General features: G+C 45.7%; 1 protein-coding gene across 1 annotated transcript in view; it reads left to right on the plus strand.

The window, feature by feature from the left end:
• The first annotated feature begins 1,487 nt into the window (after positions 1-1,487).
• Positions 1,488-18,539, plus strand: part of Trap1 (TNF receptor associated protein 1) — a 28,552-nt gene continuing 11,500 nt past the window's right edge. The window contains 8 exon segments of the mRNA XM_013121731.3: positions 1,488-1,638; positions 8,451-8,615; positions 9,194-9,276; positions 9,598-9,738; positions 13,274-13,345; positions 14,727-14,887; positions 17,492-17,601; positions 18,071-18,144. Coding sequence (XP_012977185.1) covers positions 1,551-1,638; positions 8,451-8,615; positions 9,194-9,276; positions 9,598-9,738; positions 13,274-13,345; positions 14,727-14,887; positions 17,492-17,601; positions 18,071-18,144 — 894 coding nt within the window. The 5' untranslated portion in view covers positions 1,488-1,550.

Raw genomic sequence — 18,539 nt, forward strand, 5'->3', positions numbered from 1 at the left:
CAGGTGTTCTACAATGGACAGAACCTATCTACATCCCTAACTAGATCCCATTTCTTTGCCAAATGTCACTTCACCTTTCTAAACATTCAGCCAGATCTGCTGTTCCTTAGATCATTCTGTCAACTCTGACAGAAGAAAGGATTTCAAAATGGAGAGTTAAAGGTATGAAACATGAGGCCTCTCAATTCCTCTAGGAGTCACATCAAGAGAAGCTATTCCGTGTGGTGGCATGACTGTTACCCAGGCTGGGTAGAGGGGGTGATACCTGTGGGGCAGAGGCGAAGGCTAGAAGCCGAAGGATCTAGGAAATGGCGTGATAGGACTCGAGTGAGGAAGTGGATTGGTTGTGAAGGATATAGGCCCCCCAGGAACAGAGCTGGCTGGGGAGAGCAGATAGTTATTAGGTGCCCAGGTGCTCAATGAAATTTGTCTTACTCAGCTACTCTCCTCCTCATATTTTGAAGCGGTCTTTTCACTGGAACTGGGGCTAACAGATTTAGGTACATTAGTTGGTGAGCAAGACCCGAGGATTCTCTTCCCTAACACTGAGATCATAGGCACACTGCCCTGTCAGTTTCCTGTGGACATCAGGACATCAAGTGCTTACAGATCTGGCCTCCTAAATCTGCCTGTTCTTTTTCTATTTTCCATCTATAAAAGTCAAGAATGTGAGAACTATCCTTGACACAGTCAACCTGGAAGCATTATTAAACATGCCCTCTGCCAACATTTCAAGTCGATACAGAATCCAAGAGGTAACTGCTTCTGGTTCCTCCTGGGGTTTTTCTGCAGCACCATTTACAAATCTTAAGTAACTGGTTTTGTGTGGTGAGTATGTTCCTGCGGTTGAGACTAGTATCTGGTAGCAAGCTAAGCAACGTTAACGTTTTTGTAAAATTTGATCATAGCAAAATGCATTTAGCAAGTGAGAACCTGTCACAAAAGAGTCAGTCATCTGGGCCTTACTCTTGAGATTAGGCCCAACACAAGCAATCTGTTTCACAAAGTGGCTAGAGAGTTTGAATTAGGCAGATCAAGCTTATGGCGTGGATCCCCAAACAAACGTCCAGTAAGGAGAAGGTCACAATAAATGGATAAGTCCAGTTTCTGGATGTGTTAGTTACTGAGTTCACGTTTTTGGTGACTAACAGTCAAACCTAAAATCTCTTGGTTACTTTGGCATTGCTGTAGGAGATTCTGCCAGTGGCCCAAACGCATAGAAACGCAAGGGGGGCGGGGGTAGGTCCGCTCGTCCACACTGCAGCCTGGGTAATGACATCTCGAGCATGAGGTGCTCCCGCCTAGGCGCAGCCGCAGCCGCAGCTCCGGAGACACAACCCCGACAGACTACACGACCTTGTCACTGACATCCGAGGTCAAAAAGTCCGGTCCTCAGGCCCCTGCGTTGGGGTTTCTTCCGTTTGTGTTCCCGCGCAGGCAAAGCCTTGGGCAACTCAGGCCCGTCGCTTGCCGTGACGTCACTGCGCCGCCCTCGCAGAAAGGCCCCCTTGTCACTCTTGGCTGTTTGTGGTGGCTCTTGGGGCAGAGGCATGGCGCGCGAGCTGCGGGCTATGCTGCTGTGGGGTCGCGGGCTGCAGGCTACAGTGCGTGCTCCCGCGCTGGCGGGCGTCCGACGAGGTGAGCGCGGCGCAGGGGCGCAGAGGCGGCGTCCGAGGCCGTGCACTCTTGACTGGTGGGAGGCGGCACAGCACCAGGGCTGCCACGTTGGGCCGGGGTCGGGGTAGTGCGGTCGCGTCTAGGGAGAGGAATCTCGGGCACCCAGCGTGGTCTGGTCAGTCTCTGGCTTTCCTGATTGCGGTCCCCCGCGCTTGGGTCCACTCTGCACACGCTCAATTCCGACAGAGCTCAAGCCCTGGGGTAGAAACGGTGAACAAAACCAGTCGTCACCCCGGAAGCCAGTGAACTCCGAGTGGTGGGTCCCTGCATCCCTAGGGCATGGAATTAAAAGATAACAACAAGGAATGGAGAGAGAAAAGGACTTTAATCTGCCCTTCCTGACCCCGGACTCAAGTAACGGTGAAGGCGTAACGTTACACACACATAAGCTATATGTATTTACATCTATTGTTACATAAAAGGGCCCGAGTCGGGTTTCCAGCATTCCTTACACAACTTTTCATGTTAGTACATACCAGTACAGTGGCTTTCGGAGTTCTGTAGTGCCCATCCTCCACTAAATGCTCTGATGAACACAAAACTTGTTACAATGTGTTAAAAATTGAGTGAGTAGCCGGGCGGTGGTGGCGCACGCCTTTAATCCCAGCACTCGGGAGGCAGAGGCAGGCGGATCTCTGTGAGTTCGAGGCCGGGCTGGACCGATAGCCTCCAAAACAATACAGAAAAACCCTGTCTCGTAAAAACCAAAAAAAAAAATTGAGTGAGTGCTAAAAATCTTTAGGAACATATATTCAGTTTTAGAATTGATGTTTCTGAGTGCCTGTATTTTTGTTTGTTAAGTGATTTTGCAAAACTGCATCTCGATTTATTTATTCATTTTTTTTTTGTTTTGTTTTGTTTTTTCGAGACAGGGTTTTGGTGTGTGTAGCTTTGGAGGCTGTCCTGGAACTAGCTCTGGAGACCAGGCTGGCCACAAACTCACAGAGATCCATTTGCCTCTGCCTCCCAGAGTGGTGGAATTATAGGCATGCGCACTATAGTGCCTAGTGCTCAAAATACTTTTTGTCTATGTATATGTCCTCTAATAGCAAAACTGCCTATTTCATAGTATCTTCTCCAATGTTTGAATATGTCTCAAAAACATACAAACAAACAAAAAACAGTGCTCAAAGATTCATCGTGTAACTCACTGACATAGAGTTTGTGCTTGTCTTGCACAGGCTCTGAATTGGTCCCCAGCACCACCAAGAATACTAAAAAGAACCTACTGTAGAAGACACCTTCTGTGATTTGTATCTACATGGATACTAGTAAAAGACTGTTTTTACTTGTTTAACAGTTGATTAGTATCTTCTCTATGATTTTTTTTTCTCCCAAAACAGGGTTTCTCTATGGCTTTAGAAGCTGCTCTGGAACTAGCTCTTGTAGACCATTGCTTGGGCCACCAATGCCTGGAGATTTCCTCTTTGTATCTTGCAACCTGTTCTGCAAACACCTTCTCAGCCTTGGCTAGTCAGTCCAGTCTGTTAACAAAGGCTGACTCTAGAGTCTCTCGGAAACTTGTGTGTGTAATGTGGTGCTCCTTTTCACTGTCTTGGAGTCTCTTTCACTTTCTGGCTTCCGGTGGTGGCACTAATTCTCCCTGGGTCTCAGGTGAAGAAAATATATACATAGTGTACATTTTCTATTGACAGTTTAGTGACTTCATTAAAGTTTTGATTTCAGCCTACTTCCATGTTGTGTTGGCCTCTTTTCTGAAGTGTCAGCCCTCCAGAGCCCACTGCTGATGGTAGGCTGGCTGGTTAGCTGGTTGTTTCTCCAGTGTTCCTAAAGTCTGTTTTTGATGGTGGTTCTAAGTTCACAGTTGTCATCTACTATAAATTTGTCACAATAGGATATAATTGTGCCAGACAGGAAGTAGCTCTCTTGTAAACTAGTTCTCACCTGTGTCATAGAGATGGTCTAATTGAGACTTGTAGTTCCAGAAAAACAGCCAGCATATCTCAACTTAAAACACTGTTCACCTCTGAGGTGCCATTATGAAGCAAAGCTCTAGTAGTAACAGTTACAGATCTATAGAAAAGGTGGGTGACCTTTGTGAAGTAAAAGCCCATACTTACATAGCTGTGTGTTTTCTAGCTCACTTGAGTGACTCCTGTGGTCAAGTGACATTTTCCCTTGAAAGCTAGGCTGAACAGCCTCTGCAGGGTGTCCTGTATCCCTGGACCAAAAACTACTTCTGTTGAAACTCAGTGACTGATGGGTTTATAGTCTCCGGCTGAAGAAAGATCAGCTTTTGTAATAGATGTTTTGGCTTGTAAGAATTTGAGTCGGGCGGTGGTGCACGCCTTTAATCCCAGCATTCTAGAGGCAGAGGCAGGCCAACCTCTGTGAGTTTGAGAACAGCCTGGTCTACAAGAGCTAGTTCCAAGACAGCTATTAACAAATTAATAGAAGGAATGCCCCAAACCAGCATACAACAATAATTTTAAATGAGCACCGTAGAAAATGAGTGGTGAATTCATAGTAGGGAGAGATTACAAAAGGAGCCCTGGGAGGACAACATAAGAGGCCTTCAGCCAGGTCTTGGAGCAATTCATGTGGAAAAAGGGATATGGTTGCAGCTGGGGCAAACATCGTGACACTGGCTAGAGTGCGTGATTGCTGTGATTTCGTACGCACACAGTCCCATTATCAGAACTCCTCTGAGCTCCAAGCTACCCTGTATTTTAACAGGAGATTGTGGTCTGCCTTTGAGGTTTGTGGCTTTTCCTTTAGGAGAATCATGAAGACTGATATCGTGCAGACAATGTGTTTAGTGTCTTGTTCAGACACTCTATTGAATCGTTGGTTTATTCTTCAAGTCCCAGAAAGTTCAACTAACCTGGAGTCAAATCTGGGTTGCCCTCCCTTTTTTTTTGGGGGGGGGAAGACTTCTTAATGGATATACTTTACAAAATACACTGTAAAATCATGTGATGTTGCTTGTATTGGATGTAATTCTGGGCCAGAAGTCTGCACACTCCTTTGCAGCTGGACCTATGATGACAGAACTTTTCAACTCATCTATATTGTTTACTGTGTCCTCTGTTTTTATCTTCAAATTAAGACATCGTCTACCATATGACTTTTGCTGTCAAATTAACACAGCTAGATAGAACTTTTTCTTAGTTCTGGGTTGTCTTAACTGGACATTGCCATGTTACCCACACTAGCATTAGGAAGTCTGTTCAGTTGTCTGTTGGTTCCCTTCACAGAGATGATGAATAGATTTTTGGCTCAGTTACATGATGAGGGGCATGGTGCCAGGCAGGCATGGCACTGGAGCAGTAGCTGAGGGCACATCTGATCTTCAGGCTGTAGATAGAGCTTAGGATTTTGTTTTGTTTTGTTTTGACTGTTTCCCTAATGTAGTCCAAGCTGGCCTCAAACTTAGGGTTCTTCTGTGTTAGTTCTTTAGAGAGAGCAGATTTCTCCCATGTCTATGTGGGTTGCAAGGGTCCAACTCAGATCACCAGGCTTGTGTGGTATACATACCATTAAGCCATCTTGCCAGCTCACTCAAATCTTTTTTGAGACAGGGTCTCATGAAGCTTGGCTGTTCCTTGAACTCTTGATCCTATATTCCTGATATTGGTTGTATCTCCTTTGTCTTCTGTCACTTCTGAGATCCCCTAAGTCAGTCTGTTTGTCTGGACAGCAACCCTTGAAAGGAATTGCAGCTAGGGGTCTCCTAGGATGTCTCTCTGTTTGGGGATTATCTAACATTTTCTTATGATTAGATGGAGATGTAATTTTAGCAAAAAGATGCGAGAGGAAGGGTGGTGTGTTGCATCGTGGTGTTGGCAGGTCTCCTGATGTGGGAGTCAATTAAAGGAGACCTGCCTTTTCCCCCTCCAGTTAAAATTACAGAATTTCTATTTGAAATCAGCAAATGTTTTTTCAGGATACATGAATATTGTATAGTTGTTGTTTGTTGACATCTGTCAGTAATTTCTATCTGCCACAGATATGAGTGTGATTTTTCTATTTGTTTTCCATTGTTCCATGACAATTTTCCTATAAAAGGGGGGGTTGTCCTTTCTCCCCATCATCAAATTATAGATTACTATTTGCTAGACTGAAGTTTGTAGTAGTTACTGTTACTATTTTACCTGGGATTTTACTGTTACCTCAGACCACCCCAGGTTCTACCAAAGTTCTCAGGTTGGATGTGTGTTGTCCTGACTCACCCCCCATTGCTGAGTTCTTCATCACTGTCTGGCACCACAGAGTTCCAGGGTCACCTGTGTGTTCCACACAGATGCACTTTTTCCTTGTATTGGGGGATGGCAGAGAATTCCACTTTGCCCAAGACCAGTGTATTTCTAAGAAAGGAATGACTGCTAAACAGTTTAAGGCCCCAGCCTGGTGGTGCTTGTTGCTCCCCGGGTGTCATCCATCAGTAGACTGGCTAGAAAGTGCATATGGAGGTGGGGTGCACTTGCACAGGTGCATACACTTCTCTGTGTGTGTGTGTGTGTGTGTGTGTGTGTGTGTGTGTGTGTGTGTGTGCAGTCCTTGTGGGGGTCAGCCTTATACCTGCAGTAAAAATGGCATTTTCTGGTTAAGACCTTTACACATTATGGTTATCTTCAAAACTTTTTAAAAATCATACTGGAAAACTAATCACTTGTAAACTCTTATCACATTCACCAAGTCTACTCAAAGCATGGACTACTACATATCTTCTAACTGTTGTGGGAGACAGGGGTAGTTTTTTTCCATTTCCCTTATGCTCACTCACATGGCCTGTATCCTGAGTGACAGGTGATATATCTTGCATGTCTTTGACAATGTTCTCCAATGTTGTGGTTTTCCTATTTGTAGCCTATACCAGTGAGCTTCTTATAGGTTTCCAGCACTGCATCTCTGTAAAGATTCTTCAGGGAAGGATTCAACAAAGCCCACTTCCCACGTGTCTTAGGGTTTCTATTGCTGTGAAGAGACACCGTGACCACCGCAAGTCTTATAAAGGAAAACATTTCATTAGGACTGGCTCACAGTTCACAGGTTTAGTCCGTTATCATCATGGCGGGAAGCATAGTCAGCATGCAGGCAGACATGGTGCTGGAGAGGAGCTGAGAGTTCTACATCTGGATCAGCAAACAATGGGAAGAGAGTGAGACACACGAGGCCTGGCTTGAACTTCTGAGACCTCAGAGCCCACCCCTAGTGACACACTTCCTCCCGCAGAGCCACACCCCCAATAGTGCCAGCCTCTAGGAGCCTATGGGGCTATTTTCATTGAAACTAGCACGCTGAGTGAAGTTCCCATGCACAGCCTCACAAGTCACTGCAGTCATCTCCCAGTGAGGTGTGAGGCTCCTTGGGTGCTGTGCTCTACTGTGTCTATTGACACAGTAACTTGTTCACATTACTATGGTTCTAAGTGTACCAAAAAAAAGTGTATTTAGAGATGGTTCAGCAGTTAAGAATGTTTACTGCTCTTGCAAAGGACCTGAGTTCAGTTCCTAGTACACCTACCTGTAACTCCACCTTTATTTGGCCTCTGGGCACGTACACTCATGTGCCCATAACTCACACACAGATGCTGGGAGCACAGATAGCACTAGGGAAACTCAGAATGTTAAACGAGGGGCTGTTTTTCCACCCAGAAGGCTGGGAATGGAGGTGGTTGATAACCCTCCCACAAGCAGGACTGAAGGTGGCTAATAGCCCAAGTGACCTCTACTATCTGTATGACAGACCACACCAGATCCTCCCCAGGCCCTTAAGGTGACATGTGTAGCCTGTCTCTAGAACACATCTTCCTGGGGTAGTGGCATGTACTTTGAGAAGAGTTTTGATCTAATTATGCTTCCTTGTATACAGGGGATTGTATTTCAGTAGGAAACCCTTTCCCAAATTGTACTGTACTTAAATATGCCTACAGTAGACTGCCCAGTGTCAGACTCTAGAAGTTTGAAAAGCATCAGATTTCCTTCTTGCCCCTCACAGATCCTTACTTTGCCAGCCATGGTGTTTCAGAGAGAACCCCCCAACACACTTATACTCATTATTTAAAATAATAAAAAATTACATTTATGAGTATGTGTGGGCATTTGTATGCTATATAGCACTCATGTGAAGAGTCAGAGGACAACTTCTGGAGTTGGTTCTCTTCTTCCATTGTGTAGGTTCTGGGGATTGAATTCAGGTCATTAGGTTTGGTTGCAAGCATCTTTACCTACTGAGCCATCTTGCTGGCTCTACTCATTTCTATATATTCTTTACTCCTTCCCTGAGTTAGAAATTAAGGGTGAGCAGTAGCCAGCAGGAGGGTCCTCCTTAGTCCAGATGTTCACAGGCCGTCTTGAAGACTGACTGTATATCCCTGAAATGTTAACTTGTTGATTGTCTACTAAGCAATGCCAGTGCCCTGCCTGCTGGCCCTTGGGGCAGCTGAGAGGTGTTGACTAGGTCCATGGCTCTGCCTGAAGTACAGCATTGGCTAGGTTTTTGTGGCTGTGAAGGCTCAGGCTGATCCCACCAAGTGGAGACCCCTCACACCTAGTTCTATGCCAGAGGTAATTCTGAGTCTCCTCCTGGCTAAACATAGACCAGTCAGGTGCGATTTGGTAAAATGTCTTTGACAATCAGCATGTGAGGAAAGCTGCTGAGACTACCTGCTCCAGTAGCTGTGCCTTCACCCTCACAGCATGGGTTGGGCTTACATCCACTTTGGTCTCCACTACATAGTCACAGTGCATGAGCTAGGACATCTGCCTTCAGATAGTAATTCCCATTTGTTTCACAATTTTTCTCTTCAGGAAAGCCGGTTCTGCACCTTCAGAGGACCATAGTCCAGGTTAAGAGCCCCACACAGTGCCTGGCTTCAAGGATCTCTACAGGACAGTTGTACAGCACACAAGCAGCTGAGGACAAGAAGGAGGAGGCCCTGCACTCCATCAGCAGCAGCACTGAGGCTGTGCAGGGTAAGCCTGAGTCTTCTAGGAAGTGTCCACCATCTCAATTCCTGCAACTCCTGCCTTTCATCTGCTTGCTCCCCCCAGTAGTCACCTGAAGAAGCTGCCAACTGGTGATTAAGGCCACATCTGGTAGTAATCACTGAAAGGGAATACTGCCCCAGGTGATGCAAGGCAGGAAGGCTATTTTCAGGCCCAAGTGCCATCTCCAGGGCTTTGAATGGAAACAAGGACAGAACTGTTGATGTTGACAAGTGAGACTTTCTTATAGTTTGCTTTTTGAATAATTTATTAGAGCACATTCTTTTGGACAATATACTGTAGAACCCGTGGTTAAGGCCAGCCTGAGCCTCCCAACCACACACTCTGGGAACTCAGCCTCCACAGTTTACTGGAGCTTTCCTTACTTTCCACACGGTCCTTTATTCTGAGAGAGTGTTTAAGTGTCCATTTCTCTTAGACATTCCTCTGTGTTTAAAAGTCAGAAGTCAGAACCTTAAACATTCTTTCAAAAGGTGCATAGTAGCATGTTCTTCCACAAAAATGGAAATGTAATTTTATTGGTTGTGTCTGTGATTCATTACCAGGTTCTGTCTCCAAACATGAGTTTCAGGCAGAGACAAAGAAACTTTTGGACATTGTGGCCCGTTCCCTGTACTCAGAAAAAGAGGTAAGATGAGTGTGAATCACTCCTCAAGCTAGTCAAGGGTCTAGCAAAGCTGCTTCCCTGCCATCCTAGGAAAGTGCCAAATCCAAGTCCTATGCTTGTTGTCAGAATGTGTGAGGTATGGGCTGAGGACAGGCCCCCCTCTGGATCCACTAAAGGAGAGGAGTTCTTACAATGTCTGTTTTGGCTCATAGATAAGTATATCCAGAAATGTTCTTTGGGCCAGGGTACTGGGTATAGTATGCAGGTCCTGGACTGCAGCCTCAGCAGTGAGACCTCAGCCACTGCAGTTTATCTTCCTGCCTCCTGCTCCCCATCCCCTAGGTGTTTATACGAGAGCTCATCTCCAATGCCAGTGATGCCTTGGAGAAACTGCGACACAAGCTGGTGTCTGAAGGCCAGGTGCTGCCAGAGATGGAGATTCACCTTCAGACTGATGCCGAGAAGGGCACCATCACCATCCAGGTACTTCTGTTCTGCCATTACTACTGAGCTCCTCCTCAAGAAACAACCAGGCTGGCCAGACTCAGGGAGGCCTGCATTCCAGCTATGGCTGGCCCCAAGTGATGTGCTGACCATTCTTCCAGTCTGAGGACTCTTGCTTTCATTCACTCACCCACCTTAGTAAGCTTAGAGGCACTGGCACGGAAGAGAAGGAAATTTAAAATGTGCAAAAAGGCTGTGTTTGCTTTTTTTATTACGTAACTGGTCTCTTTTGAAGAGTGAAAGTTGTGGAGGTTTTATTTTCAGTTTGTGGTACTGGGATTTAACCTGGAGCCTGCTACATGTTAAGCAACTTCTCTGTTGTATTTATCCTTGTGTCAAAGTTTATCATTTTTTACTCTCTTTTTAAAAGATGTATTTATTTTTATTTATGTGCCTGTGTGTGTGTGCGCGCACATACCAACATGCATTCAGATGCCTGAGGAGACAAGAAGAGGCCAGCACATCCCCAGGAACTGGAGCTATAGATAGTTGTGAGTTAACCATATGAGTGCTCAGAAGCACTTTTAACTGCTGGGCCACCTCTCCAGCAGTCATTTATTTTCTTTTATGTATATGTTTTTATTGATTTAACAGGGCAATTTTTGCTTCTGAAAAAGATATTTTTTCCTTCTAGAAAACATTCAGAAAGTGTTTTCTTGTAGAAGTTTTTTTTGTTGTTGGTTTGGTTTTTTTTTTGGTTTTTACGAGACAGGGTTTCTCTGTATTGTTTTGGAGGCTGTCGGTCCAGCCCGGCCTCGAACTCCCAGAGATCCACCTGCCTCTGCCTCCCGAGTACTGGGATTAAAGGCTTGCACCACCACTGCCCGGCTTGTAGAAGTTTTTTTACTTTTGCTCTTCCATTAACATCTGTGATACCTTCAAGTGAATTTATGTATATGGTGTGAGGTGAGGGCTGAAATACACCCTGTGTCTGTGGCTATCATTTCTGCACTGGGGAATTCTACCCCATTGCATCACCCTGGAATCATGGTCAGAAATGCTGTGGCGCACAGCCTGCACAGCCTTCTGGTTCTGTCAGCTGCCCAGAGCACTCTGTTTGGTACAACTTTATAACAAGTCTCAAAATGAAGCAGTGTACTTTCTCCAACTAGTTCTTTTTAAAAATATTCCAGGTCCTCTATATTTCTGCATAAATTTTAGACTCAGTTTGTCATATCATATAAAACTTGTGATGATTTTCATTAATCTACAGTTCAGTCTGGCAGAAAGCAAAGCAAGTTAAAATCACAAAGTATTGGATACAGTCTCTCTTGTTTATCAACTGCACATGAAATTTTTCTTTAAGGGATCTGTAGATGTTCCAGTGTGTCTTGTGGGGGAGGGGATGATTGCATATACCTATGATAATTTATATATAATACCACACTTGGGAGACTAAGGAGAATCACAAATCCAAGGCTAGTCTGCACTACATTGTGAGACCCTGTCTCAAAATAAAGCAAAACAAAAGCAGTTTTAAAAGTTCTGGTTTATAGACTAAGGTGAGTATTTCAATGTAAATTGTATTTAATGACCAACTAGAAATCAACTTTTATATAATTTTATTGGCATAGTTATTTTTGTACAAATTAATTTTAAATAATTAATTATAGGTTTTCATGTTCCACAATAAAAGATTCAGACTATGTGTTGGAGTCTTCCTCTAGTACCTTGGAGAGAGAATTAGCTGGAATGTTTTTGTTGTCTTTTGTGTTGGGTCCTGACCCATGCAGCAGACATGAGCTTGCAGAGTGACAGTGGTGAGGCTTTGTCCAGCAACACTGGGCTGCCCACTGCTGGCACAGCTCCTTGTCACAGCTTGATTCTCAAAGATGGTTTTGTGTAGTTGCTTGTTAATTTTTACTTACTTGGTTTTTTAATTTCGTATATGAGAGCCATATTTACACTTTTTCCGGCCCCCCTCCTCCATCCAGCCCCCTGTGCCCCATGATGAAGTTCTTGTCTTGCTCTTGTCTGTGTTGACTCCATTACCTGAGCCCTCAGTGGGGCTGTAGACCCTTCGCACTGCCCTGGAATGACATCCCAGACGGAAGCAGAGATTGCTCTGGCTGCTTTTCTCTCGCTCTCAGTTGAAGCATTGGTATTCAGAGTATTCTTTAGTTTTGGGGGGTAGGGGCAGCAGTGAGGGCTTGGTGAAAGCAGTTGTTTTGTGGTTAAAAAAAAATTGAGGAACTCAAGGAGGACATGGAAGGACTTTGAAGGAAGAAGATTGGCTGAGATCTGGGGTTTTACAGATGCAGTGGCTTAGTCTTTATTCTCAGAATGCTATCACCTGATAATTTAGGGACAGGAGAAAGTACCATCACAGTGTGGACACTGGGCAGCCCATGACCCAGGCACTAGCATGTCACACGTCCTTCTGTGTCCGTACATGACCCATGTGTGCTTGACACAGGCTAGAGTCGTCTGAAAGAAGGGGGCCTAAATTGAGAAGATACCTCCATAAGATCCAGTGGTAGGACATTTTTTTCGTTCGTGATTGATGGGGCAGGTCTCAGTCCATTGTGGGTGGGGCCACCCCAGGCAGGTTGTCCTGGATTCTGTAAAAAAAATGAGGTTGAGCAAGCCATGATGAGCAACCTCTCCATGGCCTCTGCATTAACTCCTACCTCCAAATTCCTGCCTGGCTTAGTTCCTGCTCTCACTGCCTTTGATGATAAACTGTTTTTATAGAGAACTGTGAGAGAAATAAATCCTTCCCTCTCCAGGTTCCTTTTGGTTGTGGTATTTCATCACAGCCTAACTAAGACACCATGCGAGTAGGCTCCTTAGGCCTCTCTTTGGAGTGTGAGCTTGGTGTGTGTTTGTGTTCCCAGGGATGGAACCTGACCTTGAGCATGCTGTTATGCTTCTCTTCTCTAGGACTTTGCCAGTGTTGCTCTTTCCATGAGAACATGTTCCCAGTCTCTATCTGCTGGCATCCAGACTGTCCATCAAAATCCCCAGCTGACCACAAACCCGCATCAATCCTCTGCTTCATCCTTCCAAATACTGACATTATAGATGTCAGTCACCACACCTGACTCACAGACTTTTACTCTCACATTTATTCATTTATTTATTTATCTATCTATTTATTTATTTATTCATTCGTTCATTCATTTATTGTGGGCGCTGATCTGGGGTGAGGGAGGAGTTCCCATGGCCTATTCACCTTCAAATACCCACATGCTAACATCATCCCTTGGGGGACACAGGATCTAACAGAGGCTTGCTGCAGGAGGAGAAGACATGTGGCCCCACATGAGACTTGCATCTGCTCCAGGAATGCACTGACCTGGGAACCACAGGAAGTCCTTCCTGCTTGCGGTTAAACTGCCCCCAGAGGACCTTCACTTTGCAAAGGGCCCCACAGCTGTAATCACTGCCTCAACTGTTCTAGGCCAGAAGAGCCACTAGAGAATGGATCAGAGCCTGGCATGGGTATGGCCAGGTACTCCTCAGTGATGGGAACTGGACATTTACCTATTGACTTGCTGACTTCTCTCCTCAGGACACTGGCATTGGGATGACACAGGAGGAACTGGTGTCTAACCTGGGAACAATAGCCAGATCGGGATCAAAGGTGGGTGTAGCCTAGAGCATTATCCCTCCCCTCCAGGGTGGGCACTGTAGAACCATAGAGGTTTCTGTTAGTGGTCTCATTTTATAGCAGAGGTTGAACTCACACTTTGCTCAGAGCTGCAGCACAGTGAACGAACACTTTGAAGCCTGCCTGTCTAAGTCTAGGAGGAGCCATTCCATTTCCTGACACTTGTCTTCAAGCTAGCCCTCAGCCACCCTCTGAGCTCAAGGCCTGACCCAGACAGTCAGCAGAGGTGGCCACTTCTCCCAAGCAGATTGCTTTGAAGAATGATCTTGGGCCACCCTGCCTACACATGCAGTGCCTCCAAAGGACAGCCAGCTGTTAGTCCTCATTTTATTCCCAGTGTGATGGAGGCTGTGCTGGGAAGACAAAATGTCTTTGTCCTGGGACCCCAGCAGAGGCTTGAGGTCTACACTGCTCTCTGTATCCCGTGCGGTTTTCTGTTTCTGTTTGTGTAAATAGTATCATGACTAAGCCAAATAAGTCTCACAGGAATTTCTACTTTTAAAATATCTGTATTATGCCTTCTGCCCATGAAGTTCCCTGTTGAGTTTTTGAGTAGACTACACTATCTATCTCAGAGACCAGCTGTGAATTAAAACAAAATGAGATGTAAAGTCGGCTCATTGATTACACTAGCAAGATGTGCCAGAAGCTGCTGTGTTGCATGTATGCAGAAGACAGATCTTTGCAAGATGTTCTGGACAGCCAGCGTAGGCCAGAGAAGTGGACTGCGGCAATGTGAAAGCAGCCAGTCAAGCACCGGGGTGCTTTGCAGAAGCATGTGTTCATCTTCTGTCTGTGGGACCCAAAGGGAAAGTATTTGTAAAAAGTGGTACCTGTCCTTATTCTTTAAACAGTACGCTCTGACTGTTTATGCTCTGGGTACTGTGAACAGGGATGGTCTTCAGTATGTGGTGGAGAGTACAGGTTATATAGAAACTGCTTTAGAGAAGATGCTTAGCATTCATGGGTCTTCTACCCTGGTTCTAGAACTATACCCAAGGGCACCAAGGGACAGAGGTGCCAGGTTTGTACACAAGTGGTAGAACCCAGGAGACATGACACACAAGACAACTCCTCTGGGCCTCCTGACCCACAAGGTTAAGTTGCCTCTTCCCCTTTCTGGTATGACCTGAAGTTGTTGGCAATGAGCAGTGTAAATAGGGTGCACCCCTATGCCTGCCTGGGCCCAGATGGATGCCCTTGGGCAGCTTGTTCCAGCTGCTGTTGACTTAGTCCTTTATGAGAAGGTAGGTGTCAGTGTACTTGCTAACTACGCTCTTGACAAATGCTAGAGGAGTGTTCTGAACACAGCACCGGTGGGATCAGCCTGTCTGAGCAGTCTTTGCCACCACAGGCCTTCCTGGAAGCACTGCAGAACCAGGCAGAGACCAGCAGCAAGATCATTGGCCAGTTTGGAGTGGGTTTCTATTCAGCCTTCATGGTGGCTGACAAAGTTGAAGTCTATTCCCGCTCAGCAACCCCAGACAGCCCAGGTTACCAGTGGCTTTCAGATGGGTAAGTAAGAAGGGGCCTACCTCACCTGAGCAGTGTCCCTTTGCCTCATGACATGTAGAAGTAAATTCAGACTGTTCGAAGAGGATGGTGCCTCAACCAAACTGAAGCTTGCTTTTGTTTTTCAACACTTGATTTCTGATTTTCCCCATTTTTATTAGTTCTTTGAGAATTTCATACAATGTATTTTGGTCATATTTACCCACACCTCCCAGACCAGCCGCACCTGTCCCAGCTCGTGCAACTTTATGTTCTCATTGTTGTAACACATCAAGTTCAGTTTGTGCTACTCATATATTCAGAGTGGTCAACCTGCCAGATGACCTTAAAAGTGATTTTTTTTTTTTACCTTCTGAGCAACTCTCAATTGTAAATAGCTCCTTAAACTAGTGCCCACCCTGCCCCAAGCTGGGATTTTGTCTGGCTCGAGCTTCTATGGGTCTTGTGCATGCTGTCTCATCCTCTTGGATTCATGTGTGTAACTTCCTGTGGCTCCTCCAGTCTTCCCATCCTCTCCACAATGACCCTTGAGCCTTAGGAGGGGAGGCAGAGATGTGATGTAGATGTCCACTTTATGGCTGAGCGTTCGGCAGTCTCTTAATCTCTGCTCTTTGAACAGTTGTGGGTCTCTGTTCTATTGCTGTGACAATCAACCAAGGCAATGTATAAAAGAAAGCCTGTAGTGGTTTTAGAGAGTTAAAGTCTATGATAGTGGAGCATAGGCATGGTGGCAGGAATAGCTGAGAACTCACATCTTGTTCCACAAGCAGGAGGCAGAGAAGGCATGCTGGGAATGGTGTGAGTCTTTAGAAGCCTCCAAGCCTGCCCCAGTGATACCCTCCTAATCTTTCCCAAACAGTCCTCCAACTGGGGATCAAGTATTCGAACATGAGCCTATGGGTGTCAGTCTCATTGAAACCACCACATATTGCAAACAAAAGCATCTGTGATGGGGGTTGGCAGAAGCACTAATCTGGGGGTGTAACTAAGTTATTAAAAGTCAGTTTACCATGTGTCCAATTAGCAGAGTAGCAGTACTCACATCTCCCCTAGGGCCTGTGACCTGCCTGGCCACAGGTTCTTGGCCCTGATAATTGTGCCAGCCAAGGGCTTCAACTTGTGGACAGGCCTCGAGTCTAATCAGGCAGTACCTGTTTACTCTCATGACATTCGTGACACTGTCATGCTGTGGGCATATCTTGCCAGTGTAGTCATTGTTGTAGCTTACAAGGTTCATAGCTGAGTAAGACTGGCAATTTCTTTTTTCCTTCCAGCACAGAAAGCTAGCCAGTAGGAGTGAAGCTTCGAGTTTAGTACCAGCTTGACTTCCCGTGCTCTATGACTCCTTGTGTGCTGTCTTCAGCAGTAAGATCCTACTGTAAACTTTGAAGGGTCACCAAGAGCATTGGCAGTAATGTGTAATGTTTGGGGGAAAGTAGGAGGGAGTCTATGGAACCTCACTAGCTAACAACTCCTAAAGAAGTAATCTATTCCTAGCACTGGGCATTTTGTTGCCCTGTATATTAAATAGGGGCATTGTTGCCCCATTATATGGCAAATGTGTTTAAACTCTTTTTACATGTATGTATGTGTATATTTTAGGAAGCATCTGTAAGTAGTAGATTTCCCTAGGACTTTTTTGAAATGTTGTCAGTGTTAGTTATTTCTCCCTGTATTCCCTCCTCTACTCTATCCTTCCATCCCTTTCCCCATTTAACCCTTTATGCCACTATGTTCTGTCTCCCTCCTTTGTAATCTACCATGCCTATGGCTCCTTACTAATATCCTGATCTGTGGGTGTTCCAGAATGAGCGCACACTGAAGATTCAAATCTAATATCCACAAATGCGAGAGAACAGAAGACATTTGTCTTTCTGGGTCCCATGGCTTTTGTTGTTTGCTTATTTGTTTGTTTGCTTGGTTAAGGGCAAACTAGCAAGGATTTATTGAGAAGTAGAGTAAGAGCTCCCTGCAGGGGTCTCTAAAATGGATTGCTCTGAGTTAGATGTTTTTAATTCCATCTGTACACACCCTTCTTTAGATTGTATTTTAGCAAATTCCCTGAGAGCAGTTCATAGTGGACGCTAACAGGGAAGGGTTGGGGCAGAACAGGGGGGCATTCCCTCCACTTGCATTTCTGAAGTGATTTCTGCTCGCCTTGGGGGGTCCCCTTGCCACATGGAATCTTCCCCTTCCCCAGCGTCATCTGCTGAGGTAGGCCTACTTTTCAATCACATCCCCAGGAGGTTCTCATAAAGGGTGATGGGATGACTGAGGAGTCCCAGCATTCATACCCTGTAACAATTTGCAGCTGTCCTTGACCCTGATGTCTGTTCAGTGGCATAGGGATTTTGCCAGAGTCAGAAGCTAGAGAACTAGATGTGGTAGTGCAGACCTGTAACCCCAGCATGCAGAATGCTGAGGCAGGAGGATCATGAGTTTTGAGTCCAACTTGGGCAACTTAGCAAGATTCTGTTTAAAAAAGGAAAACCTTTTCCGCACTCAAGTGTGGGCTCAACTTGTGAAAATCCCAGTAATTGAATCTGCTACACATGGCTTGGTCTGCAGCAAGCTGTGGAGCTAACTTTGCTCTCCTTCGTGTTTTAGTTCTGGAGTGTTTGAAATTGCCGAAGCTTCAGGAGTTAGACCTGGGACCAAAATAATCATCCACCTCAAGTCGGACTGCAAGGATTTCGCTAACGAGTCCCGGGTACAAGGTGAGGACAGCCAGACCTGCAAGGCAGACATGCCTGGGTGAGGGGCACTAATGGGTCAGGAGAGGACTCAACCTCTCACTCAGATGCCACATCTGTGGAAAACGAGTTCCCACCAGCCCTGTTTCAGCCATCTGGATGGCAGGGCTATGTAGCCCTCTGTCACGTCCTGCTGGGGTTGTCTGTCATGCCCTGATATCTTGAGACTCTGCTGCTTTCTGGGCAGAGCCTTCTAAACCTAGACCTTCTGAGAGCTTGGGAGAAGTGAGTACTTGCAGCCACTGTTTGGCTCTCTGAGCTCTTCAGAGCTCCGAGAAGATCGTTTGCCACCAGGTGGCCCCCTGTTCCCATAGTGAATGTTGACCTTAGCGGTCTGTGCCTGTCTAAAGGTTTGCATGTACCTGCCTTGCACAGAACAGGCAAGACCTCCCTGGAAAGCTGTTGATCTTCACTGTGTTTCTTTCTCCTCCAGATGTGGTGACAAAGTACAGTAACTTTGTCAGCTTCCCCTTGTACCTTAATGGAAGACGGATTAACACCTTGCAGGTGAGGCATGGGCTGCCTGTGAGGCTCAGGCAGCTGCAGAAACCCTCTCTAGAATGTAGAGGGAGAGATGAAGTAGGGATACCTTGCTTAGAATCACAGGATTGATAGAAGTTAGGGGTACAGGCAATTTTCCTTCAGGCATAAGTCACATATTACAAAGTGCACCCCCCCCCCATTTAGTGAGTGGTACTTGTTTTATACAGCTAGTTATACCTTTACCACTGGTTTTAGAACACTTCTAGCATGTGAAAAGTAGGCCTGTCCCCATTAGCAGTTCTTATGCCCAGACCTTCCTTACAGCCACAATCAACTTTGTCTGTCTGCATTTACCTAATTTGGGCATTGTATATCAATGGAGTTATGTTGTAACAGGCATAGCCTTGTTCCTTTTTGTG

Source organism: Mesocricetus auratus, unplaced genomic scaffold (assembly GCF_017639785.1).
Source record: "Mesocricetus auratus isolate SY011 unplaced genomic scaffold, BCM_Maur_2.0 Super-Scaffold_100007, whole genome shotgun sequence".
Lineage (NCBI taxonomy): Eukaryota > Metazoa > Chordata > Mammalia > Rodentia > Cricetidae > Mesocricetus > Mesocricetus auratus.